The 21,305-nt window shown below is 51.7% G+C and overlaps 1 protein-coding gene across 6 annotated transcripts in view; it reads right to left on the reverse strand.

Moving 5' to 3' along the window:
• The window catches only part of Ephb2 (EPH receptor B2), a 178,105-nt gene that overhangs the window by 103,487 nt on the left and 53,313 nt on the right, over positions 1-21,305 (reverse strand). For all 6 annotated transcript variants that reach the window (XM_021263026.2, XM_087215606.1, XM_087215604.1 and 3 more), the window contains exons 2-3: positions 15,856-15,920; positions 12,161-12,845 (exon numbers count right to left, since the gene is read on the reverse strand). In XM_021263026.2, the coding sequence (XP_021118685.1) occupies positions 12,161-12,845; positions 15,856-15,920 (750 nt within the window). The remainder of the gene's footprint in view (positions 1-12,160; positions 12,846-15,855; positions 15,921-21,305) is intronic.

The raw sequence follows: 21,305 nt of genomic DNA on the forward strand, positions 1-21,305 counted from the left end.
CAGATGGTGACACTGAGCTTCCAGAGAGGGAGGTGAGGGGGAAACACTCTTTGAGGGTCTCAGGGCAAGGGGGTAGCACAGCCCAAATTTGGACCCAGGCTTTTCCTGACTCTGAGCTGTTCCAGGGCTGCTAAATAGAAGCACCCTAGCTGGTTAAAACAATGCAATTCTAACAAGCACATGTTAGGCGCCTGCTGTGTGCTCAGGTTTGTTAGTAGCTGGAGCTCACCTGTCCCCATGTGCAGCCCCCCTTAGACAGGTCCATACTCCCTTCTCTATCTTAACTCTTCCAGGTCTGCTCTGGGAAATTTCTGGAATCACACTGCTCCCCGCCCCCATCCTTTTGTTATAAAGGTCCTTTAACACCTTTAAGCCTCTCAAAAACCTTGGGAAACTGAGACTACTGGTCCTATTTAGCAACAGGAAAACTATTGGGGTTCAGGAAAAGGACCTGCCTGAGTAACTTTCACCGGTAGTAAGTGGTAAGGCAGGAACCTCATCTTCTCCCTTAGCTCCATGTCTGCACAGATCCAAGCACACAGTGGGTTTCCCCCCAGCTTCTAATAGAAATGGCCCCATAGCAGGCTCTGGTCTGGGACCACATGGCAGGGATCTGAATATCACCCGGAAGGAAGAGGGGCTGAAATCATATTTGTTCCTGAGAAAGATGAATATGAATGAAAAAATGCTTTCTGAGGCCCCCGGATCCAAGAAGGATTTGAGAACATATGGGAAACCCTATCAAGAATAAGGATCCTCTATCTGTACCTAGAAGCTTCTTTCCCAACCACACACAGATTTGCTCAGCTTCCTGGCCATGCCAACCCCTCAGGAGCCTGCTCTCCCTATGGGTGGCCGAAAGCACCCCTAAGCCTCCCCAGGAAACTTCCTTAGCAGTGTTACTCCCACTAGGGGTGGAAGGGTCTAATGGTTGAGGCAGAGGTGGACAGGACTGCAGCAAGTATTCATAGAGCCCCTTCTACAAGCTAAGTGCCATTCTAGAACCTGAAAATGCAGCAGGGAATGAAACAGAAATGTCTGCTCCGGTGGAGCCTATGTTGCGGCTGGGAAAGGCAGTAGCAGAGGAACGAGCTCAAACACACATATTATGTCAGTTGGTGACAGGATGACAGAGAGATGGAGAGGAGAAAGGGGATGGGATGCTTGCCTGCACAAAAATGGGGTGATGGGGAGCCTTGATGAGATGACGCTAGGCAGAGACCCAGAAAAAGCAAGGAAGCAATCGATGTGGCTATCTGAGGAAGGAGCATTCCAGGCAGAAGAAACAGCCAAGGGGGTCAGCCTGCCAAGGCAAGGGAAGCAGGAAGGAAGTGTAGGGAGACAGCCAGAGTGGTGGGGAGGAACCCAGCATGGAGGGCTTCAGGGGCTGCTTTGGGTCTTCTTAGCAGACCAGGTGTCTGGGTCCCTGGGAGAGTTATTTCACTGAACTTCCTTGGCCCTCAGTTTTTGCTCTGGGCTTTTGCTCTGTGTGGGATGGGAAGCCTCAGGGGGCTCTGAGCAGATAGGTGTTCCAGGGAGCCCTTTGGCTGTGGCTGCAGGAGAGACTAGGTGCGTGGAGGCAGGCTGGAGGTGACCAGCAGGTAGGTGGAGAGTCTGGACTCCAGAGAAGAGGCTGGGCTGGAGATGATTCCCGAGGAGGCCTTTGATACTGTGGGACAGGAGGGAGTCGCCCAGGCAAAGGGAAGGGGAGGAGGCTAAGGATTCTACACAGGGGCTCTCCAAGGTGCAGGGGAGGGAGATGAGCAGGTACCACCATAAAGCATCCAGGTGGGGCTCCAGAAGAGACATGGGCCCAGAAAAAGGACGGTCACCTTGTCACACGCTGTCAGCAAGCTGGGGAAGTGCCCACTGATATGGCAACATGAATATCACTGGTGGCCTGGGTGATGAGCTTTCTTAGTGGACTGGGGGGCAAATGGCTGATGAAATGGGTTCAGGAGAGGTCAGGAGCAGAAACAGCAGCAAGGGAGCTATTGGGTAGAGGCCAGGCTTGGAATCAACCCACCCAGTGACCTCATCTGAGTCCCAGCTCTGCCCCTTCCTAGCAGTGAGCCTTGGGCAGATCATCCCACCCTGCTGAGGCTTACTTTCCTCCTCCAAAGAATGGGGACAATATCCCTTTTCCCACCAGGGTTGTTGAGAATCAAATGAGATAAAAACTGAAAAAATTTTCTAATGATGAAACACTGCAAACATTCCAATGGGACAGGCACATGTTTTGGATTTCATTTCTGACTCTACCATTCACTAGCTGTGTGAGCTTGGACTGGTTACCTAACTTCTCTGAGTCTCCACTTGTTCTATAATGCTTAGTTTCTGGGGATCATAAGGATTCAGCACAGTATTGCACACCAGGCCGAGGGCAGAGGCCTTCTGCATAGTGAACACTCAATCGATAGGTGTTCTCTTCCATCTTGGACCCATAGTTCCAATCTCTGGTTTACAACTAGAGCCAAGCCAGAGACAAAGTTGGAGTAGGATCCTGAGTCTGGGTCCCAGGGAGAGTTATTTCACTGAACTTCCTTGGTCCTCAAGTTTTCATAGCCATGCAGTTGGTGAGCAGCATTTGGAGGGTGGGAAGGGAGGAAAGGAGAGGAAGCGTATGTTCCGTGGTGGGACATAAATGGACTGCTAGTGGTGGCACCAGGGGCCCTTTGGTTGGCTTGCTGGTTGCCGTGTGACCCTGACCAGAAAACAAACCCCTGTAATGAATGCAGATGCACAGGGGTTCACAGAAGAGACTGGGGAGGGCCAAAGAGTTCGGACTGTGGCCAGGGTAGGACCAAGGCCAAGGTCAGACCCACTTGGGTGCCTGTGTCTCGGGGCGGGGGTGGGGTGAGGAACTTCCCCAAGGCAGGTCAGCTCCTCCCACCTACAGCGCCGGCCTTGGGCTCCCATGGGGTCTTGGGGAACCCTTGGGCCTCAGCCTTGCAGAGAGGAGGCAGAGCTGCCTGGCTGGACAACTTAGAGACATGGGGCTCCAGGAAGCCAGGGCCAGGAGGTGGCAGTGCTGGGTTTGGGTCCCAGCTCTGCCCACTGCCTCCCCCAAAGTGTTCTGTGACCCTGACCCTGGGAACATCTTGTCACTTCTTGGCTTCAGTGTTCCTGCCTCTAAAATGGTGACAACAACCTTTGCAGTGCCTCTCTCGGGTGGGTGTCATTCAGATCAAAGCATCTCATGGGGTGAGACCAAATGCCACACCAAAGCAGCCTCCAGTCTCTTCTGGAGCTAAGCGGGGTGTAAGTAAACAAATACTGTACATGTGTCAGACATTATAATTACAAACGGCATTTCTCCCCCAAGCTATGGGGAAAAACAAAACAAAACAAAACAGGGTGTTTGGTGTAGTGTGAAGAATGCTCATTAGGACTCCATCGGGCCTGAGGTCTGATCCTGCTCTGTACCTGCCAAGGTAAGTCGCCCCCTCCCTGCTCCAAGGCATTGCTAGGGATCACACTGGTGTCAGAGGGGTTTTTGAGTTCTACCAAAGAGGAATTAACGATATGTTGTCCTCTCCTTCCCAAGGCACAGTCTGGAATGGGGCAAGGGATGCAGGCAGGTTTCAGTTCAAGCCTCTTAGAGGCTGTGTGGCCTTGGCCAACTCCCATTCCCTCTCTGGGCCTCAGTTCCTCCTCTGAAGTCAAAGTTCACACCTGGAAGCTTGGGGTAGGAGGATGGGGAGAAGCAGCAGGGACTCAGGCTGAATACGAAGGGCCCTGGGGAGGTGGGTGCCCCAACAGGGCAGGGTTGAGGCAGAAGCAGGCCAGTGGGACCTGAGCCAGCTGCCGCAGAGAAATGAAAATCTCTTAACCACACAGAATTGTTAACGGCTCCCAAATCCTGTTGTACCACAGGCTTAGAAAGGCTTAAACTGTTAAATGCACAAACTTCCTCAATAAATGGGCTCTCTCTCGCCAGATCCTGAGGCCCAGCCAGATGAAAGGCAGAGACTGGAGGGAGGGGAACTTCCCCAGCTGTTTACAGCCCTGCTGGAGTGTTCTAGAGGCAGCCTGGACCCCATCCTCCACCAAGCTGGCATTCTCAAGGCAAGCAGAGCCAGGTGGGGACCCAGAGAGGACAGAGTGGGACTCCTGGGTTGGCTGCTGTGCTGGTTCCTACCCCTTCCTGGCTGTGTCATCACCACTCCAAACCTCGGTTTGTTTTTCTGTACAATGGGCATGACCTTACCCAGCCCCATGCAGTGGCTGAGGGTCACCATGGGGAATCCACTTGTGGGAAGAGTCTGAAGCCAGGAGGCAGGAGACCACAGAGCTGCCTCTGCTGCTTTGCTCTCCATATCTTGCTGGTCACTCTGCATAGGTGCTACAAGATCAGGGCACCATGCCCAGGGGCCAGCCATGGGCCTCAGGTGTAAAAAGAGAGGACATCCTAGCATCTGTCTAACCCAGCTTACTAAGTTGTCCCAGCAAACTGGAGAAATCAAGGCTCAAATTCTGGCTCTGCAACTGAATGCTGTGTGTGGCCTTGGGCAACTTGCTGACCCTCTCTGAACTTCAAGCTCATCATTGGTAAAACAAAACTAACAAGAACAATAGAAGATTCAGTAATATAACGGCCGCACAGCACACAGTGTGCAGTGTGGGGCACAGGTGGCCCTTTCATCCTCCTGTCCCTGGACCCTCCCTTGGCCTCTGACAGCCCTGGCAGCCCCTCTCTCTGCCTCACTCTGTCAGCTTCTCCTTGGATGGTTGCACCTTTTCCAGATGTCAATGGAGAAAAAAATCAGTATCATTTCCAACCACTTTTTGCTGAATTAATTTCCCTTGGTTCCTTCAGTCTTGGGAGATGCCTCCTCCTTCAGGAAGCCTCCAGTCTCTCTCCCCACACCCTTTGGAGTCCCCCAAGGGCTGGTACACAGTAGGTGCCTGGGAAGTGTTATTAGAGTGAATAATGGATGAGAGCTTATAAAGATATACAGCCAAAATTATCCAGTATTTCCTGCCCAGACCACTGGAAGACGAAGACCCAAGAGAAAGAATCATCTCACACTCTTGTGTCCAGACCCTCCCTTTACTTGACTCAGAGTACAAGGGCTGTAGTTGATCCTTCACTGTGGCTGCCTCTGGGCCTTTGTACCTTCTCCTTCTCCTCGCCCAGCTACTACTTGGTGCTCACTCAGTCCCACATGAGTGGTCCCCCTTCCAGGAAGCCCTCTCTGGCCACCATTGCCCTGGCTATCACTCTGCCGGCTTCCACAGGCCCCTCCAGCCTACCTGTGATCCTCAACACAACACCTGTCCCCTGCACCTCCATTGTCCACAGATGTGCCTGTCAGCTCTCTAGAGTGGCTGTCCTTGAGAGCAGGGGCCATGCTGGATCCTCCCAAGGTCCCTCAATGCTGGGACAGTCCCTGGCACAAAAAGCCACTCCATATGTGTTAGCTTCTGGTCTACTACCACCCCTTCCAAGCAGAAAACCTAGTGTTTAGAGAATGTCAGGAAAATGGATGGATGGATGGATGGATGGATGGACCAATGGGTGAATGGATGGGTAGATGGATGGACCAATGGAAGGATGGGAAAGGGAAGAGGGGGAAGGTGTGGACCTTTTCCAGTTTTTAAGAACAAAGACTAACAGCTTAAGGGAGCCCATCCAGCCCCTTCCCCAAAGGCTGGCCTGTGTGGTCCCAGCACAGGCCTGAATCTGGGGTCTGCAGGGGTTGCCTATCACCCTCTCACCCCAGATGGGTGTCTCCACCCTGCCCATAAAAGGAAGCAGCAGAATTTTCTGTGTCAAGGGGTCTGGGCCTCCTTCCCACTCAGCATTCCAACTCTCACACCCTTTCCCCAGCCAGCACAGGCTCTGTCAGCTTCGGCCTTCCTCCTCCTCACCCTGAAACTGACTGTGCCCCATCCCTACAGGCTCCCTGGGAACATCTGGGCCAGTGATCCAGCCTCTGAGGGCAGGGGTGGGGGCCACCCTGAGGGTGGTCCAGGCTCCCACTCTGAAGGCCTAGAGAGGACCCCTGGCTCTTTGTTCCCTCAGCTGGGAAAGCACAGAATTCAGGAAGTAAAACAGAAAACAAGGCCACAGGCATAAACTCCTATGCTGGTGAGCATGTGGGGAAACAGGCAGGCTCAGGGGCTGCTGTCAGGAGGGAAACTCAGCCCAGGGTTTCTGGAGGGTAAATGGGCTATGTGTGTCAAAAGCTCTAAAAAAAGGATGTGCCCTTTGACCTCACAGCTCCACACCTGGAAACGTATCGCAAGCAAATACAAGCAGCAGGGCAAAAAGACAGAGGAACCATGGGGCTCATCCCAACATTTGTTTAAAATGGTGAAAGCCTAAAAGCAATCTGCATGCTGATCCACTAAGGCCTGTAAAGAAAGTAGGGTTCATTTATCCTATGGAATTCTAAGGGCCTCCCCAAATGGTGTTTAAGCTCTCACAGGAAGATGTCCATGAAATATCAAGCCAAAAATCTTCTGGGGCTGGGGATGTAGCTCAGTGTAGAGCCCTTGCCTAGCATGGGTGAGGCTATAGGTTCAATCCCCAGAGCTGCAGGAAAAAACAAAAAAACCCTCATGTAGTTTTAGCGGTTTCTTTTCTTAAAAATAAAAATCAATATGTGTAAATACATACAAGTACCTCTGGAAGGCTCTACACCAGTTTAACAGTGGTTATCTCTGGGTGATGGAATTATGAGCAATTTAAATTTTCTCCTTTTTGCTTATCAGCAATTTTCAAAGATTCTACAAATAATCTGGATTGTTTTTGTGATAAAAGTTATTTTTTCCTCAAAATGAAAGCTCATCAGGAAAACCAAAACAAAACACAAACCAAAGGCAGTGTTCCTAAGTCTTCCTTCTTATTTTTATAACACTTTCCTCAGTACAGTATCTGCCTTTGCACCGCAACCCTTGTGTGAATCATGTTTTGCAGATTGGAAAACAGAGGTTGGGAGAAGGTCAGTTGCTTGCCCAAGGTCACACAGCTAGTGAGAGGCAGCACTGGGATTTGAAACTAGTTCTCTAAAGCCAAGGTCAAGGAGAGGCCAGGGCTAGGGCTGCAGAGCTGGGTAGGAGCAAAGAAAGAAAGCTATGGGAGAAGCCCACAACTCCAAGCTGGGAACCGGGAACTCAACTAGTGGCTGGAGCCAGCAAATCAACATGTGTATGCAACCACTCTGAGCTGGCTCTCAGCCCCTCTCCCAATCCAAGCTAAATATTAACAATCCCATTAGGTCCTGATAGCATCACAGCCATTGCACTCACCACAGAACTGCCCCCAGAGCCCCCAGAGCCACTGCCGATGCAGATGCAGGTCAGAGGAGGGCAGGGCCTCCCAAGGTGGCTAGGCTGGGGCTCCCACTGCGCAGGAGGAAAGTGGGGCTGAGGGGGGCAAGGAGAAACCAAGGGAAATAGGGATACAGAGACAGACAATTTGGAAGAACTGAGGCAGGGCACTTTATAATCCAACCAGGAACGATAAAGAGTCAAAGTAAATAACTTGTGGCCTTGGGTGGGAGCTGCAGAGCAGGAATTCTGGTATTCCTCTGCCTCCCCAGCACACCTGTTGATGGGAAGCTCCATGATGAGCCTGGGACTTGGCAGGGGAAGGGGGCAGAGCTCTCCTGCAGGAGTCCCAAGAGCCCTCCCCTGGCAGATATACAGCCAGTCAGGCCCAGGTTCAGGACTCAATAAATGGAATTAGGTGAATGTACAGGGGAAAGGTGAGCCCTGGCCCCTACACAGGAAGAGCACCTGTGATCTCTCAGGGCGCCCTGTACTGTCACCTCAGGCCTTGAGTCATGCAGCTCCCTCAACTACAGTTTCCTTTACCCATCCTATTTCTGTTCATTCTTCCTAACTCAAATGCCAGCTCCCTGAAGCCTTCCAAGATCCCCAGTCCAAAAGGATGCCTTCTTCTCGAAGTGCTTGGATGTTCCCCACTTTGGGTAGGATATGCTTTGCCTTGTCCTCCATGTGTGTCTGAATTCCTGCCTCACCTAGGGGCCCCTGAGGGCAAGCCCCGAAGCTTGGGCTTCTCAGGGACCCTCTTCTGAGCCCTCCCAGGGCAGCCTCCATCAGCTCAAGTGCCAGCTCTCCCGAGAAGCCATTCCCTCCTAAGGTCCTTTTGTGAATCTCTCCGGTCACATAGGCTGCCCTCTCCCCTTCATTCATCACAATCTGTAAATGGTTTATTTGTTCACTAACTCTCCCCATCCTCCATCTTCCCCCATTCACTCACCTGGAGTAAAAACTCTGAGAAGGTAATAAACACACATCACTTGTGTCTTGTTCCTTTGTGTATGCTCAACACACATTTACTAGAGGGCTAAAATAGCACACAGTGGGTACTCAATACATGCTTGTGGAATGACTGGCTTTCTCCACTGAGTCCTGCACTTAGTAGGCACTGGAGGAAGTGGGTAAGATTCAATCAGCTTAGCCCTTAGTGTTGTAAACCACTGGCTGTGCTGTGAACCAGCAAGCCCTTGTTAGCCACCTCTGCCTGCCATGGGGTGGTGTCTGCTCCCCATGAGGATGCCCCTGCTCCCCACCTGCCAAGAAGACTCTATCCAGTTCTATTTTCTGTGATTTGCATTCACAGAGCAATGGGATTTTTCCTATAGAATTGTATTTGGCCAATCAGTAGATCTTTTCTGAGCATACTCTCCCAGATTCTGCTCCTGAGGGCAGCTACTCCCTGGATGGGTGGGGCTGGGGCTGGGCTTGTGGTCACCCACCCCCCGCCCTGGGCCTTGAGTCCCAGTTTGGTCTGGCTAAAATGTGTTATCTCGGTGCACATCTGGCCAATGGTCCTGGTATGGAATCATCAGGGCTGCTTGTTTAAAAACGCTGATTCTTAGGGCTGGGGATTTAGCTCAGTGGTTTCGCCACCTGCTGCGCAAGCTCAAGGACCGGAGTTTGATCCCCGCTACCAAAAAAACCCCAAACAAAACAAAACAAAAAACCACGCTGATTCTTGACCCTACCTCAGGGCCATGCTACCAGACCTCGGGAAGATACCCAGGCATCTGTGTCTTAACCAACTTGCCAGTGGTTCTGATCTATGTAAGGCTGAGAATCTCTGAGCTAGAGGATGAGAAGGCACTTGGCCAGGCACTCAGATGTGAGTTGTCATCTCCACTCCTCTGTGGCTTGGATGGCCAGGCCAGTACCTGCCAGACTTGGGCAGGAGCAGCCCCCCTCCACCCCATCTGGGTGGGTGCACCCAGGACACACAGCAGCTGGTGTCCTTTGGGGCTCTTTCAGCTTGTCTGCCAGTCTGACTGGCCGCAGGTGCACCCAGTGCAGGCTGGGTGGGCTGGGCCTGGGCCAAGGTGACCTGTCAGGGAGGAAAGGTGTGGAAAGGAACCAGGCCTGGGACACCCTGGCTCAGCACCACCTGCATCTTCAGTACCTGCAAGGGAGGCTCTGACCTCAGGAACCTGCCTCTGATAGGCAACTTCTATGATGCCTCAGGGCCCTTACAGCTGGATGGGTCTGTGCCCTGGTGACCCATTTTGAATAAAGAAAATATAACAGAAGATGTCACTTCAGAAATCAGATAATAAAAAGATAGTGGCTTCTATCTCAGGTGCTCTGTCACATTCTCTCTGAGTAAGTCATTCCACACATGCGTGGCCTGTGACAATCATGCCAGGGAGCCTGGAAGCCACCTTTCTGCAGTGGAGCCTCCAGTTGACACCATAGCCCCGGCTACCAGCCAGTCTGCACCTCATGGAAGTCTCTGAGCCAGAGGTCCCACCCCAGCTTCACCTGGAATCCAGCCCTCAGAAGCTATGAGATGATGAAAGTTTACTGTTTTAAACTGTTCCATTAGGGTAACTTGTTATGCATCGGTAGATAACAAATGCACTTCCTCTTCCGAGTGCCCCCCAGTGACAGCCCTTCCTACATCCTCCTGGAGCCCCTGACCATGGTGGTATAGACACCCTAAAGAGCTGAGCTGATTGGTGTCCCAGGGCTTTATTCATATAGATCCATTCTTCAGAAGCCCGGGGCCACCTACCCAATATATCCCTCTCCCCAGATTCAACTCCAATGTCACTTCCTCTGAGAACCCTTCTGTCATTTTCTGTGCCCATCGCAGCCTGAGCAGTTCTTAGTAAAACAAGTCCAACCCCCTTATGCATTTATAGCGCTGTCTCCCTCATGGGCTGTAAGGCCCAGAAGGCAATGGCACAGATAGATAGATTCTTTTCTGCATTACAGCAGCACAAGGTCTGACATAGGCAGACTCAAAGTTTGATGAATGAATAAGCAATCCATGAGTGACTGGTTTCTGGTTTGCGTGTTTCTGTATCCCCCTACTCTGTCTCACCACTGTCATCTTCCAAGGCTGTGTTCTGTCCAAGGTTATAAAGCTGAATTTGTAGGCTGGAGGTGTAGCTCAGTGGTAAACCAGTTGCCTACCATGCATGAGGACCTGGGTTTGATTCTCAGTGCCACCAAAAAAAACCCAAAACCCCACAAAAACAAACAAACAAACAAACAACAACAACAACAACAACAAAAAGCCCTTTGTTACCTTCCCCAAGAAACCAGCCTTTTCTCCCAATTTTCTCCTTTCTTTTCCCAAATCACAACCTCCCTGAAAGCTGGAATTCTCTGTCACCTTTGATGCCTCCCCTCTCCCTCTCTGACTTGCCTTCACATTCTATCCATTTCACTAGCAAAACATCCTCTGACCACATCTCCCTCTCCCAGTACTGTGACACTTGGTCCAGGCTGTCATCGTCTCTGGAGACTGCTGCCACTGCTTCCGGGCAGGCCACTGCCACCTGTCTCTGACATCCCCCATACACCTTTTCAAGGATTTTGAAAATGCTGCCTGCTCATCTCCAAGTCCTGGAGGGAGGAGCCAGAGAGGTGGGTGACAGGTGAGGATCACTTCAGTCATCCCCCTGCCTAGGCTTTCCCTGGCTCTCCAGTGCCCTGGGAACAGGGTCCACACTCAGCCTGGCATTTGGGACACACCAGGATCTGGCCTCAACCTCGTACTCCAATTGGAAGTAGCATAAGTGGCTTCAAATCCCTCTGCACAACTGTCATCCTTCACACTGCAGGGCACCTGCTCAGACAGGGCTGGGAGACATTATCTCCTTTCGTGAACATCACTAGACACTTCCTGTGCACCAAAAACCTTATGAGCACTTTACATGCTTTAAGTGCTTGATTCCTCATATACCTTATGAAAGAAGTGTTTGCACTTGGCCAAGGTTGTACAGCTAATAACTGGGAGGATTGTGATTGGAAGCCACATCTTTCTGTCTACATAGCCCCCTTAACACCCTGCAGTGCCCTCCTACTTTGGGGCATTCCATATGGAAGCTCCAGAGCCAGCACATAACCTGCCACATTCTTTCCTTCCTTCTGTCCTGATGATGACAATATTGTAAACAGTATCTGCTGTTTACAATATTGTATCTCTGTCTGCTTGCAGTATCTCTATCTGCTTGCCTCCCAGAAGGAGGAGTCTAGGCTGGACTTGCAGCATAAACTTTGATTATTTTGTTACTTCAGCTTAGCCTGGCCTATACTGTCCAATACAGCAAAAGCTCAATAAATGTTAACTCTTTCACATCTAAAGATTATTTATTATGATTTACTCATTTTCTTACATTGGAAATCATAGCATTTTTTTTGCAACTGGGCATTGAACCCAGAGTCTTTGCCCTGAGCTACATCACCAGCTCTTTTTATATTTTGAGATAGGATCTTACTAAGTTGCTTTGCTGCCCAGGCTGGGCTCAATCTTGTGATCCTCCTGCCTCAGCCTCCCAGAGTGCCAGGATTACAGGTGTGTGCCACACATCTTGCTAGGAAACCATATTACTTTTGTAAGTAAAGAAAAATACCTATCATTTGTCATCACAAATACACAATAATTAGAACAAAAAGCCATTATCCTTATATCAATCCAAGTCATCTGGTATACCTCCCATCCTACATGCTTGAAAGTGCTACCAAGGTCCTCCCTCTGAGAAGCTAAGCAAAGCTGCAGGTTGGGAAACTGCCTCAGATAGCCTCAGGGTTTGGCCCTGAGCCTTCCCCTGAGCGAGCCTGAGCCCCAGCTGCCAGGCCTAAACCTTCCACCAATGCCAACTCCATGCAGTTGCAGGGGGACTTGCCCTGCTGTGCCCCTTACCTCGGCAGACAGTGCCATTCTCCACAGCCTCAAAGCCTGCTTTGCACATGCAGCGCCCGATGGGCACCAGCCACTCGCCGTCCCCGTTACAGTACAACTTTATGGGCACGTCCACCTCTTCAGCGTTGGCAATGCAGCTGCCCCGGGCGGCTACCAGCGATGTGCTCTCTGCCCCCGACAGTGTCTCCTGGAAGATGGCACCATTCTGGATGATGCGAGGACACTTTCGATAGAAGACACGCACAGCAATGAGGGACATGCAGCCACCATAGTCCTGGAAGGCCAGGTAGAAGCCACTGCGGGACACAGGTCCAAAGCTCCGCACCTCAGTGTTGATCTTCATGACCCGGCCACCCAGGTCTACTTGGGAGAAGCTCTCGTCTGCTGCAATGGTGTCCACCTTCACCCACGGATTCTCCATCCAGTTGGGGAAGGTCTTAGTGGCTGAGTCGAAGTCAGCCTCATAGTAGTAGAGGTTGAAGGTCTCCTTGCAGGAGCCAGGCACGCTGGGGATGCTGCTGCAGTCACGCACTGAGAACTTCATCTCCACATGGATGCGGTGGGCACCACGGCGCCGGATGAACTTGGTCCGTAACCAGTTGTTCTGGCTCGACTCAAACACATTGCACACCTGGTACGTGCGGATCGTGTTCATGTTCTCGTCATAGCCGCTCACCTCTTCCCACTGTGGGTGAAACGCCAGTCAGGTTGGGAAGGTAGAGGCTCAGCCCCAGAAAACACCCTGTCTCGTGGGGAGACACAGACTGTTTTGGCGACCCTCCAGTCTGATAATGGAGGCACCAAAGCGTTCCCAATCTGATGGGGGAGATGTGACCTTGATCCCAAGGAACTTGCCAGGCTATAAAAGTGGCAAACTACCAATCCAATGGGAAGGGCACATGCCCTACTCTTGGTACTCCCCTGGTAGATGTGGGAAATGCGGCTCCTGCTGTCAGGGGTTCACTAATCTGCTAAAGGAGACACAGACTCTGAGCTCAGGAAATTCCCACTTGCAAGGACAAATGGAGGGCCACGCTCCTAGCGAGCTCCTTCTGATGAAGGTAGATGGCTTTGTGCTTGGGGGCTGCCAGTCTGCTAGGGGAAGAAGAACTTCTGCCCTCTGTGAGCTACCTATCTGACAAGGGAGGTACAGTGCTTGCCTTTTGGGACTCCCATTCTGATGGAGGAAGACAGTCCTCACCCCCATTGACCTCCTAGGGTGACAGGAAAGTCAGGGCCTTTCTCTGGGGCTTTCTGCTGCTAAGAGTCCTTAAGAGAGCTCCCTGATCACTGGTTCACAGAGGGTGCCTGCCTGCCTTCTCTCTCCTTCTTGCCCAGAAAATGTGCTCCAGCACACATGAGATCCCAGCCAGGGCATCAAGAACCTAACCAAGAACTACAGTCTCTGTGCTGCAGAGGGCTGGGCCAGTTGACAGGAAGCTGAGACTCACAGACCCAGCTCGTCCTCATGGCTGAGCCTTTGGTCAACTCTGTGCCTTCTTCAAGCACCCTTTCTTGTCTGGTTTTGTTTTATGCAGGCCTCAGAACAGAATGCAGGGCTGTGTGCATGTTAGGCAAGTGCTGCGTCACTAAGCCACCAGCACCCTCAAGCACCCTTGTTATGCCTCTTCACACCAGGCCGTCCCCTGGCTGCTTGTGTTTGGGTCCACCAACTCCCCTCTCGCCTCTGGGACAATCTCCCTTGGCAAGGGCCTAGCACATTTGGCCCCCTTGCTCTGGTTTCCCCAGTGGGCCAGAGAGCTTGCTGAGGGGAGCCACTTATCCTCTCCTTCTCCCAGGTCCCCCTTGGTGTTGCTCTAGCTTCACCTGGGTAGGTGGAAAAGGGGCCCAAGAGCAGAGCCTCCCCTCTCATTAGGATCCTGGGGCTGGGTGTCATTTTTTGGTCATGATTTGCACACATGGCATCATTGCCCCCACTGTTCAGCAGAGGGCAAGTGAGGTCACCTGACTGACCCAGGTCACATGAACCCAGACCCAACCATGTGCCTCCCTGTGCCATCTCGGAACACAGAGCTGCTAACTAACTTGACACATAACCCTGGGTCAGTCACTCAGCCTCTCTAGGCCATTATCTCCCCACTTGCCAAATGGGACTACGAGACTGGCAGGTGTTAGGACAGGTGTCACCCTCCAGTGGGTGTCTTTTGTTCCTTTGCCACTCAGATCCTCCGGGCCAAGTCTGCACAGGGAATGGTCAGATGCTACAAGGGGTGAGTGTGGGAGGGGAGGCCAAACTGGGGCTTGCTAGCCCAGCCTCTCCTGCAATGGCCACTCTGAAGCTCCCTAGATTGCCTTTAATTTTTTTTTTTTTTTGGTGGCACCATGTGACAAAGTCAGCCCCTTGTTACAACTGCTGCTCTTCTTCAGAACTTAATTAGAGCACTTAATTAGAGCACTCTGCCTTTCTCCCCTCTCTCTAATTAACATGCGGAGGCCCTGCAGCCCAAACACCCCAAATAATTGCGTCCGGGGGCCCTGCAGCCCAGCCTGGCCTCATTACTGGCAGGGTGGGGCTGTGGGCCCAGCCGCCTTCGCAGATGGAAAATTGGTGACAAGAAAGAGCCACAGAAAGAGGCCTGACCCTGGGGCCCTGTCTATTGAGAGCGCAGGCCTGGAGGGGGTGCAGCTCCTGGGGGCTGCAGCTGAGTCTCAGAGGAGGAGCTGGGGTGGGGGGAAGGGAGGGGAACGGTTGTGGCATTCGAGCCCTCCCCAGAGACCAGGAGGAGTATTAAAACTGATGACAGTGATGATGATGGTGATATTTATCATAGCTACTCTCTATTGGGAGCCAACCTTAGAGACCTTGCAGGAAAACTTCACAATGGCCCTTTGAGGTAGTCGTCATCATCATTTGATAGACAAGGAAGTCGAAGCTCAGAAAAATTAAGGAACCAGCCCCAAATCACACAGCACATAGGCGGCACCGGGACAGAATTTTAGAAATATTTGACCCCACATCCCTTCTGCAAGTGCTAGGGAGAAAGGAATTAGCCCAGATGTGGGCTCAGATGACCCAAACCAAGAAAGTACAGTGAAAAGAACCACAGATAGAGAGGGGGGCCTTGTGTTATGGGAACCCAGAAAAGGGGAAGAGAGGAATTGGCACAACTCTGGATACAAACCTGAGCCCCAGCTGGTGTGCATGTCCATGGTAGAGTGTGTGTTCAGCATGAATGAGGCCCTGGGTTCAATCCCCAGCATCACACACGCACACACAAAAGCACAAAAAACAACAAAATAAACACACATAAAAAAAAAAACCAAACCTGAGCCCCTTCACTTACTAGCTGTAGGTAGCTAAGCCTCCCTGGGCTTCAGTTTCCTCATCAGTAAGAGAGGTAATTCCTCCCTGTGGTAGGACCAGAGATGGCATGTATAAAGGTGCCTGCCTGATACAGTGTCTGGCATAGAAAGGGTACTCAGGAAGTGACAGTGGACTTTCCTCATCTGAAATGGGGGATGAGCCAGTGTCTACTTCTTGGCCTTGCCTTGAGGATAAAGCATCCACCATGTTGCCATGGTAATGAGTGCTCCATCAATGATAGGGGATTGAGAGGTGGGACTCTGGGCCCTGAAGTGGGGAAAGGGGCTGGAGTGTGAGGGGCTTTCAGGCCTTGTGGCAGATGCCAAGCTATTTTGGGGGACCAAATGGGGTTTGGGGACCACCAACTCACCCCTGATGGGGGATGCACCATCCAGCCCAGCTCAGCCGTCGCAGTAGTGGAGTCCATCAGCGTTTCTGTGGGGAGAGCAAAGCGTCACCACTTGGCCTTTCCAGTACTGTCAATCACTGTGTTCTGACCTTAAGATCCCTCCCCTCGAGGTTGTTCCCTTACAGATGCCCCTTCCACACACACACACACACACACCCATACACACACTGCTCCAAACAATCACCCAACTGTAATCCTCTAGACCACACTGCCTTTGGACCCTGACTCTCCATTCCATAACTCCACCCACTCTTATAGCCTGGCCAATCATCTTATTCTATTTTTCTAGGTCCTGCCACTCTAGTGCCAATTTCAGGGCCTCTACCCATGGTCAGCACCCACCCTCCCTGCCACCAGCCAATCAAGTCTCACTGACCTAGGTACTTTCCTTTTCCACTGGGGAAGGGTCTTAACCTGGGTGTTCTGGATGGGTTCTTGAGGAGCCATCACCAAACCTTCAAACTTGCATTAAATTCTGGGTATCTGTTCACTTTTCAGCTGTATCAAATCCTCAAAAACAGCAACACAAGCCCTAGAGGGGTCTTTATTCCATTTCATTGAGCAGCATCAGGTACCCTGTCTTCCCTCTCTGGCCTCACATTCTGTCAAGGTACCCTGCCTCCCTCTCCAGGAGCCTGGAGTCCTCCATTATCTCCCTTCCCCATCCCTGAGGGGGAAGGAGGCCAGTTGTCACATGTCTTCTGGGGCTGCAGGAGACTCAGATCAGTTTCTGGACCAGCAGCTACAGGGAAGGAGTCACACAGCCTAGGGTAATGGAGACTCACAGGGCCTTAGAGATGCCACCCCTGCCCCTAGCCTCAGGACTCTTCCCTTCTACCCCTTCTCTGCCAAAGGGGCTTCAAAACACTTTTCAAACTGAATTGCAATGCATTGAATTAATAGACCCCTTTCAAGCGTTCATTCAACAAACAGATCCTGATGTCCATTATGTACTAGGCAATGTGCTAGGTACCCTGAGCAGGAAAAAAGCAAATGGTGAAACCTTCATTCACACTGTGGTAGTGGAGACGACACAGGAATAGAAATGGCTATGAAAAAGAAGGCGGAGGAACTTAGAAGGTCACAGCTGGATCTTCCATGCCACCTAGCTCAGTGAGAATGGATTGGAGGCAGCCTTGCTCTAATTCTATACCTGGTTCAGACATCACCAATCAATCCCCACACGCTGTGGCACACAGAGCTTCTCAGCATGGCACTCTAGGAAGCCAATGCTGACCACTTGAGTTATGGCCCAACTGCCTCATTCTGCAGAAAGAGTAGCTAGCACACAGGGAGAGGGAGGGGCCTCCAAAAGGCCACAGGGGAGTTGGTGGCAGAATAGAAGTACAGGTGACCTGTCTCCCACCCTGTAAATTTCTAGACTGTTGAAATAATGAGTCTGATGGCCTGTGCCGGACACATCAGGACCAGAAGGTGGGGGCAGAGTTCCCTGTGTCCAGGTTGTCAAGCAAGTCCAAATGGGAGGCAATGAGGTAATGTGACCTACGTCAGGGCGGTGGGGATGGAGGGCGAGGAGGGGAGGAAGCATTTGGCTGGAGGTGACCCCAGTTAGACCTCTGAGCTGTCAAGAGGGGATGCAGAAGCGTCCCCTTGACCGCCTGTGGCTTGTGTTTGTGGTTACTGTGTCCCTTTACACTGGGGGCTGGTGCAGGGAGGGGGCAGCCGGGGGTGCCAGGGACGGTAGAGCTAGTGCCAGGGGCATCTTTTTGATGGCACATTGGAGGGAAGTTCTATTGTACAGCTTTGGAGCTGAAGAAAGGGCTCCTTTTCACACTCTGAAGGCTACAGATTTTTCTTCCTGGAGAGAACAAGGGCTGAACTTTTCACCTGTTTTCTCTCATCGGCCTCAGCCTGAGACGCCAAGCCGGGCTCTCTGCCTAGGCCTGATGAACAGCTGCTGGGAGTTGTGCAGACAAGGGAGAGGAGAGACCGCCCAGGACCAAAAGGGGTCGGGTGGGGGCAACAAGCCCGCCAAGCAGGTGGCCCCACCCCTTGGCTAGATTCCTGGGCTGACCCAGAGGACAAGTGCTGGAAGGTTCTGTAGTCCAGAGAAGGAGGGACTGGGAACTGACGTCCCCATTGTACGGATGGAAACTTGGGCCCAGGGAGGGCAAATGACTTGCCAAAAGGCAGGAGGATTTTAAGTTCAAGCCCAGCCTGGGCAATTTAATAACTTAGTGAGACCCCATTTCAAAGCATAAAAAGGGCTGGGCATGCAGCTTAGTGTGAAGGCCCTGAGTTCAATCCCTACTACTGCAAAAGGGGAGGCTCGGGCCGGGGATTTAGCTCAGTGGTTCCACTGCCTGCCCCACAAGTGCAAGGGCCCGAGTTCCATTCCCAGTACCAAAAAAAAAAAAAAAAAAAAAAAAGGGTGGAGGAGGCTCAAACCCTGGCTCCTCAAAAGGCCAGGCCAGGGGGTATACTGCCTCACTTTCCTGCTCCTGTAAAACATGCTAGGTGGGAATTGGCAAGGATTGGAAGTGAACCAGCTGCTTTAGTGCCACAGGACTAAGAGGAAACGCGAAGTCTGCAGGTGGCTGGAAGAGGGAAGAGTGCGGCTCCTCCTCTGCTCCTTCCTTGTCAGACCTGGCTCTGCAAAAGCTGGTGACAAGCTTCTTTTCCCCCAATTTCCCCAGCTCTTTTTAAAAATTTAAATTGAATTTTTATTTTTTCAGTATTGGGGATTGAAATCAAGGTCTCATACATCCTAGGCAAGTGCTCTAGCACTGAGCTACTTCCCTGGCCCTTTTCATTTTATTTTTTGAGACAGAGTCTTACTAAGTTGCCCAGGCTGGCTTGAGCATGCTGTCCTGCTTCAGCTTCCTGAGTAGCTAGGATTGCAGGCAAGCACCACGGTGCCCAGCTCCTCAGCCCTTTGCTTTTCAATTCTGATGCATCCCTCCACCCTCTGCATGAGACTTTGATTCTCTCATTTACTTGTCTTGTAACCTTGGGCCTTTTTGAATTTCCAGGGCTGAGGATGGAATCCAGAGCCTCATGTATCTCCAGCAAGAGGTCTACCACTGAGCTACAACTTGCCTCAACCTTGGCTCTTTCTAAGCCTGTTTCCTCGCCAAAATACCTTCTGAGTGTGGATGCGCAGACTGACTGGGAGGACGAGTGTGTCAGCCTGGGGCCCTGCATAGCACAGACCCTCCATAAGGAGCAGCTATTATTTTTAGCTGGAGTGCAGCACCTTTTGGCTCACCCAGGGCTTGCACACATGCCACTTCCTTTGGGCTCATTAGGTGGGCCCTGAAAGTGAAGGGGGCCAAGAGGCGCCAGTTTAGTCTGGCTGGCTCCCCCTATCCCACAGGCAACATCTGACTAACATCAGCTTCTCGCTGGATGGCCACAGCCTCTGAAAAGCCCCTCCTGCTCACTCGATGCCATTTTCCTGAGATGCCCTGTGTTTCCTCTTTGTTTCTCTCAAAGCAAGCACAAAAGTCCCTGTTCCTGGGGGAATTTGGAATTGGTAGTTTTTGCCTCAGGAACCTAGATGGGTTCAGGAAGCCAAGCTCTACTTCTACCACCCACACTTCCTCCCTCCTCCCCATCAACCCCAGGTATTTCCCCACGGATCCCCAAATCTACAAAGGCTGAGAGCTCATGTACATTGAGACCCTATTAGGAACCAGATATTTTCACCAACACCCATACAACAATGCCAGGAGGTACTTGATACTCTCCCATTTCACAGATGGGAAAACAGAGGTTTACAAAAAAAGCTCAGGAACTTGCCCAAGGTTACCCAGCTATTCCACTCCCAAGCTGCACTACCCATGCACAGACCACATGGCACTGTCTCTCACACCCACATCTCACACATCCTGTTCCTTCTCACCCTCTCCCCTCCATGCCTCCTGTGCCTGCCCCAGTGTTCCTCATCTGTGAAGCCCCAACTCATGTCACCTCTACTAGGAAGTCCTCTGGCACTCACCCACCCTGAAGCTCTGCAGCCACAGGTGTTTCGAGGGGCCCCAGAAGTTGCAGGTGTCCTTGGTGGTGACTGCCCTTATTAACTTTTCCCTTCCCATGGTCTATGTGCCCCCAATGGGCAGATACTGGGGTGCCCAAGACCCTTGCCCCCACCTATGGGCTTGAACACACCCTAGAGTCCTGCTTCATCGGGGCAGCCCAGGCTGGAGTTACTCATGTAGACAACATGACCTCGGCCTTCCCACCCACACCTGAATTATGATTTAGTTACTATTTTTCTTCCAATTGACTCTTCCTTTTTTTTTTCTTAAGTGCATTTTAAAGAGAAAAAAAGTAATCATTATTATAAATGGAAAACCAATATCACTTGACATAAAAAGAAAGAAAACAAATATGAGACTATTACAATTAAAAACATTCATCCACAGACTACCTGACATTGTTCTGCTTCCCACGCTTTGGGGGCCACCAAGCTCCACTGAGCTGCCTCTAGAGTGCTGGAAATGTCCCCATCGCCATCCCCACTGTGACAATGACAATCCCTCACACAGGGAAGCTGCTGTCACTGTACATAGATAATTAATCACCCTTTGGATGTGACATAGACCACAATGGGGATGTGTGGAGCAGACTGTGGGTTATGTGCAGAAGGGCAGGGAGAAGATGCCGAATGTAGGGACGGCTTCCTGGAGGAAGTGGAACTGGGGTGGAGGCTGGCAGGGTGTCCGCTGGTGGTGGGCAGAGGGCACAGCAGACCAAAGGTGAGGAGGCCAGTGAGAATGTGGCTCATGGGAACTAGGATGGGGCAAAAAGTGGGGTAAGCAGCGGTGAGAGCTGAGAGCTGAGCCTGTGGGTTGTAAAGCCCAGCTCCTATTCAAGGAGCAGCGACTCCCTGAAGCTCTGTGTCCACTAAAAAAAAACGCAATGGGGGCTGGGGATTTAGCTCAGTGGTTTCTCCTCGTGCTGCGCAAGCGCAAGGACCCAAGTTCGATCCCTGGTACCACCCCCCCCCCCAAACCCAAAACACAATGGGCAGATGAAGAAAGCGAGGCCACACAGATTCTTAATATTCAGGCAAAAGCTAGAACCAAGGCCCTCAGCCCAGAGCGCCTTCCTTGGGGGGAAAACAGGGTTTGGGTCTTGGAGCAGCTCTGGCTGCAGCTCCACAGTGCCCCAAACCCTCTCTCTCCTGGAGAGTGCACAGAAGAAAGCAATCAGGAGGCCTGATTGCACAGGCTGGGAGGCCCCGTCGGCCCCTCCAGCTACGTGTGAATGAGCAGTGTACATTTCAGAAATATTTGAGCTAAAAGGGGAGACACACTGAAGTCGTTAGCATCAGGCCCACAGGAGGTGGCTACGCGGGGCCCCTGCTCTCAGGCTGGGGCAGATTTTTGTCCCTGCTCCCCAGGCCACCCCTGGCCAGCTCTGTTCAGGGCTATGATTCCCCAGGG

Source organism: Heterocephalus glaber, unplaced genomic scaffold, assembly GCF_053883595.1.
Source record: "Heterocephalus glaber isolate CG9 unplaced genomic scaffold, H.glaber_assembly_v1.0 deba00001452, whole genome shotgun sequence".
NCBI classification, from domain to species: Eukaryota; Metazoa; Chordata; class Mammalia; order Rodentia; family Bathyergidae; genus Heterocephalus; species Heterocephalus glaber.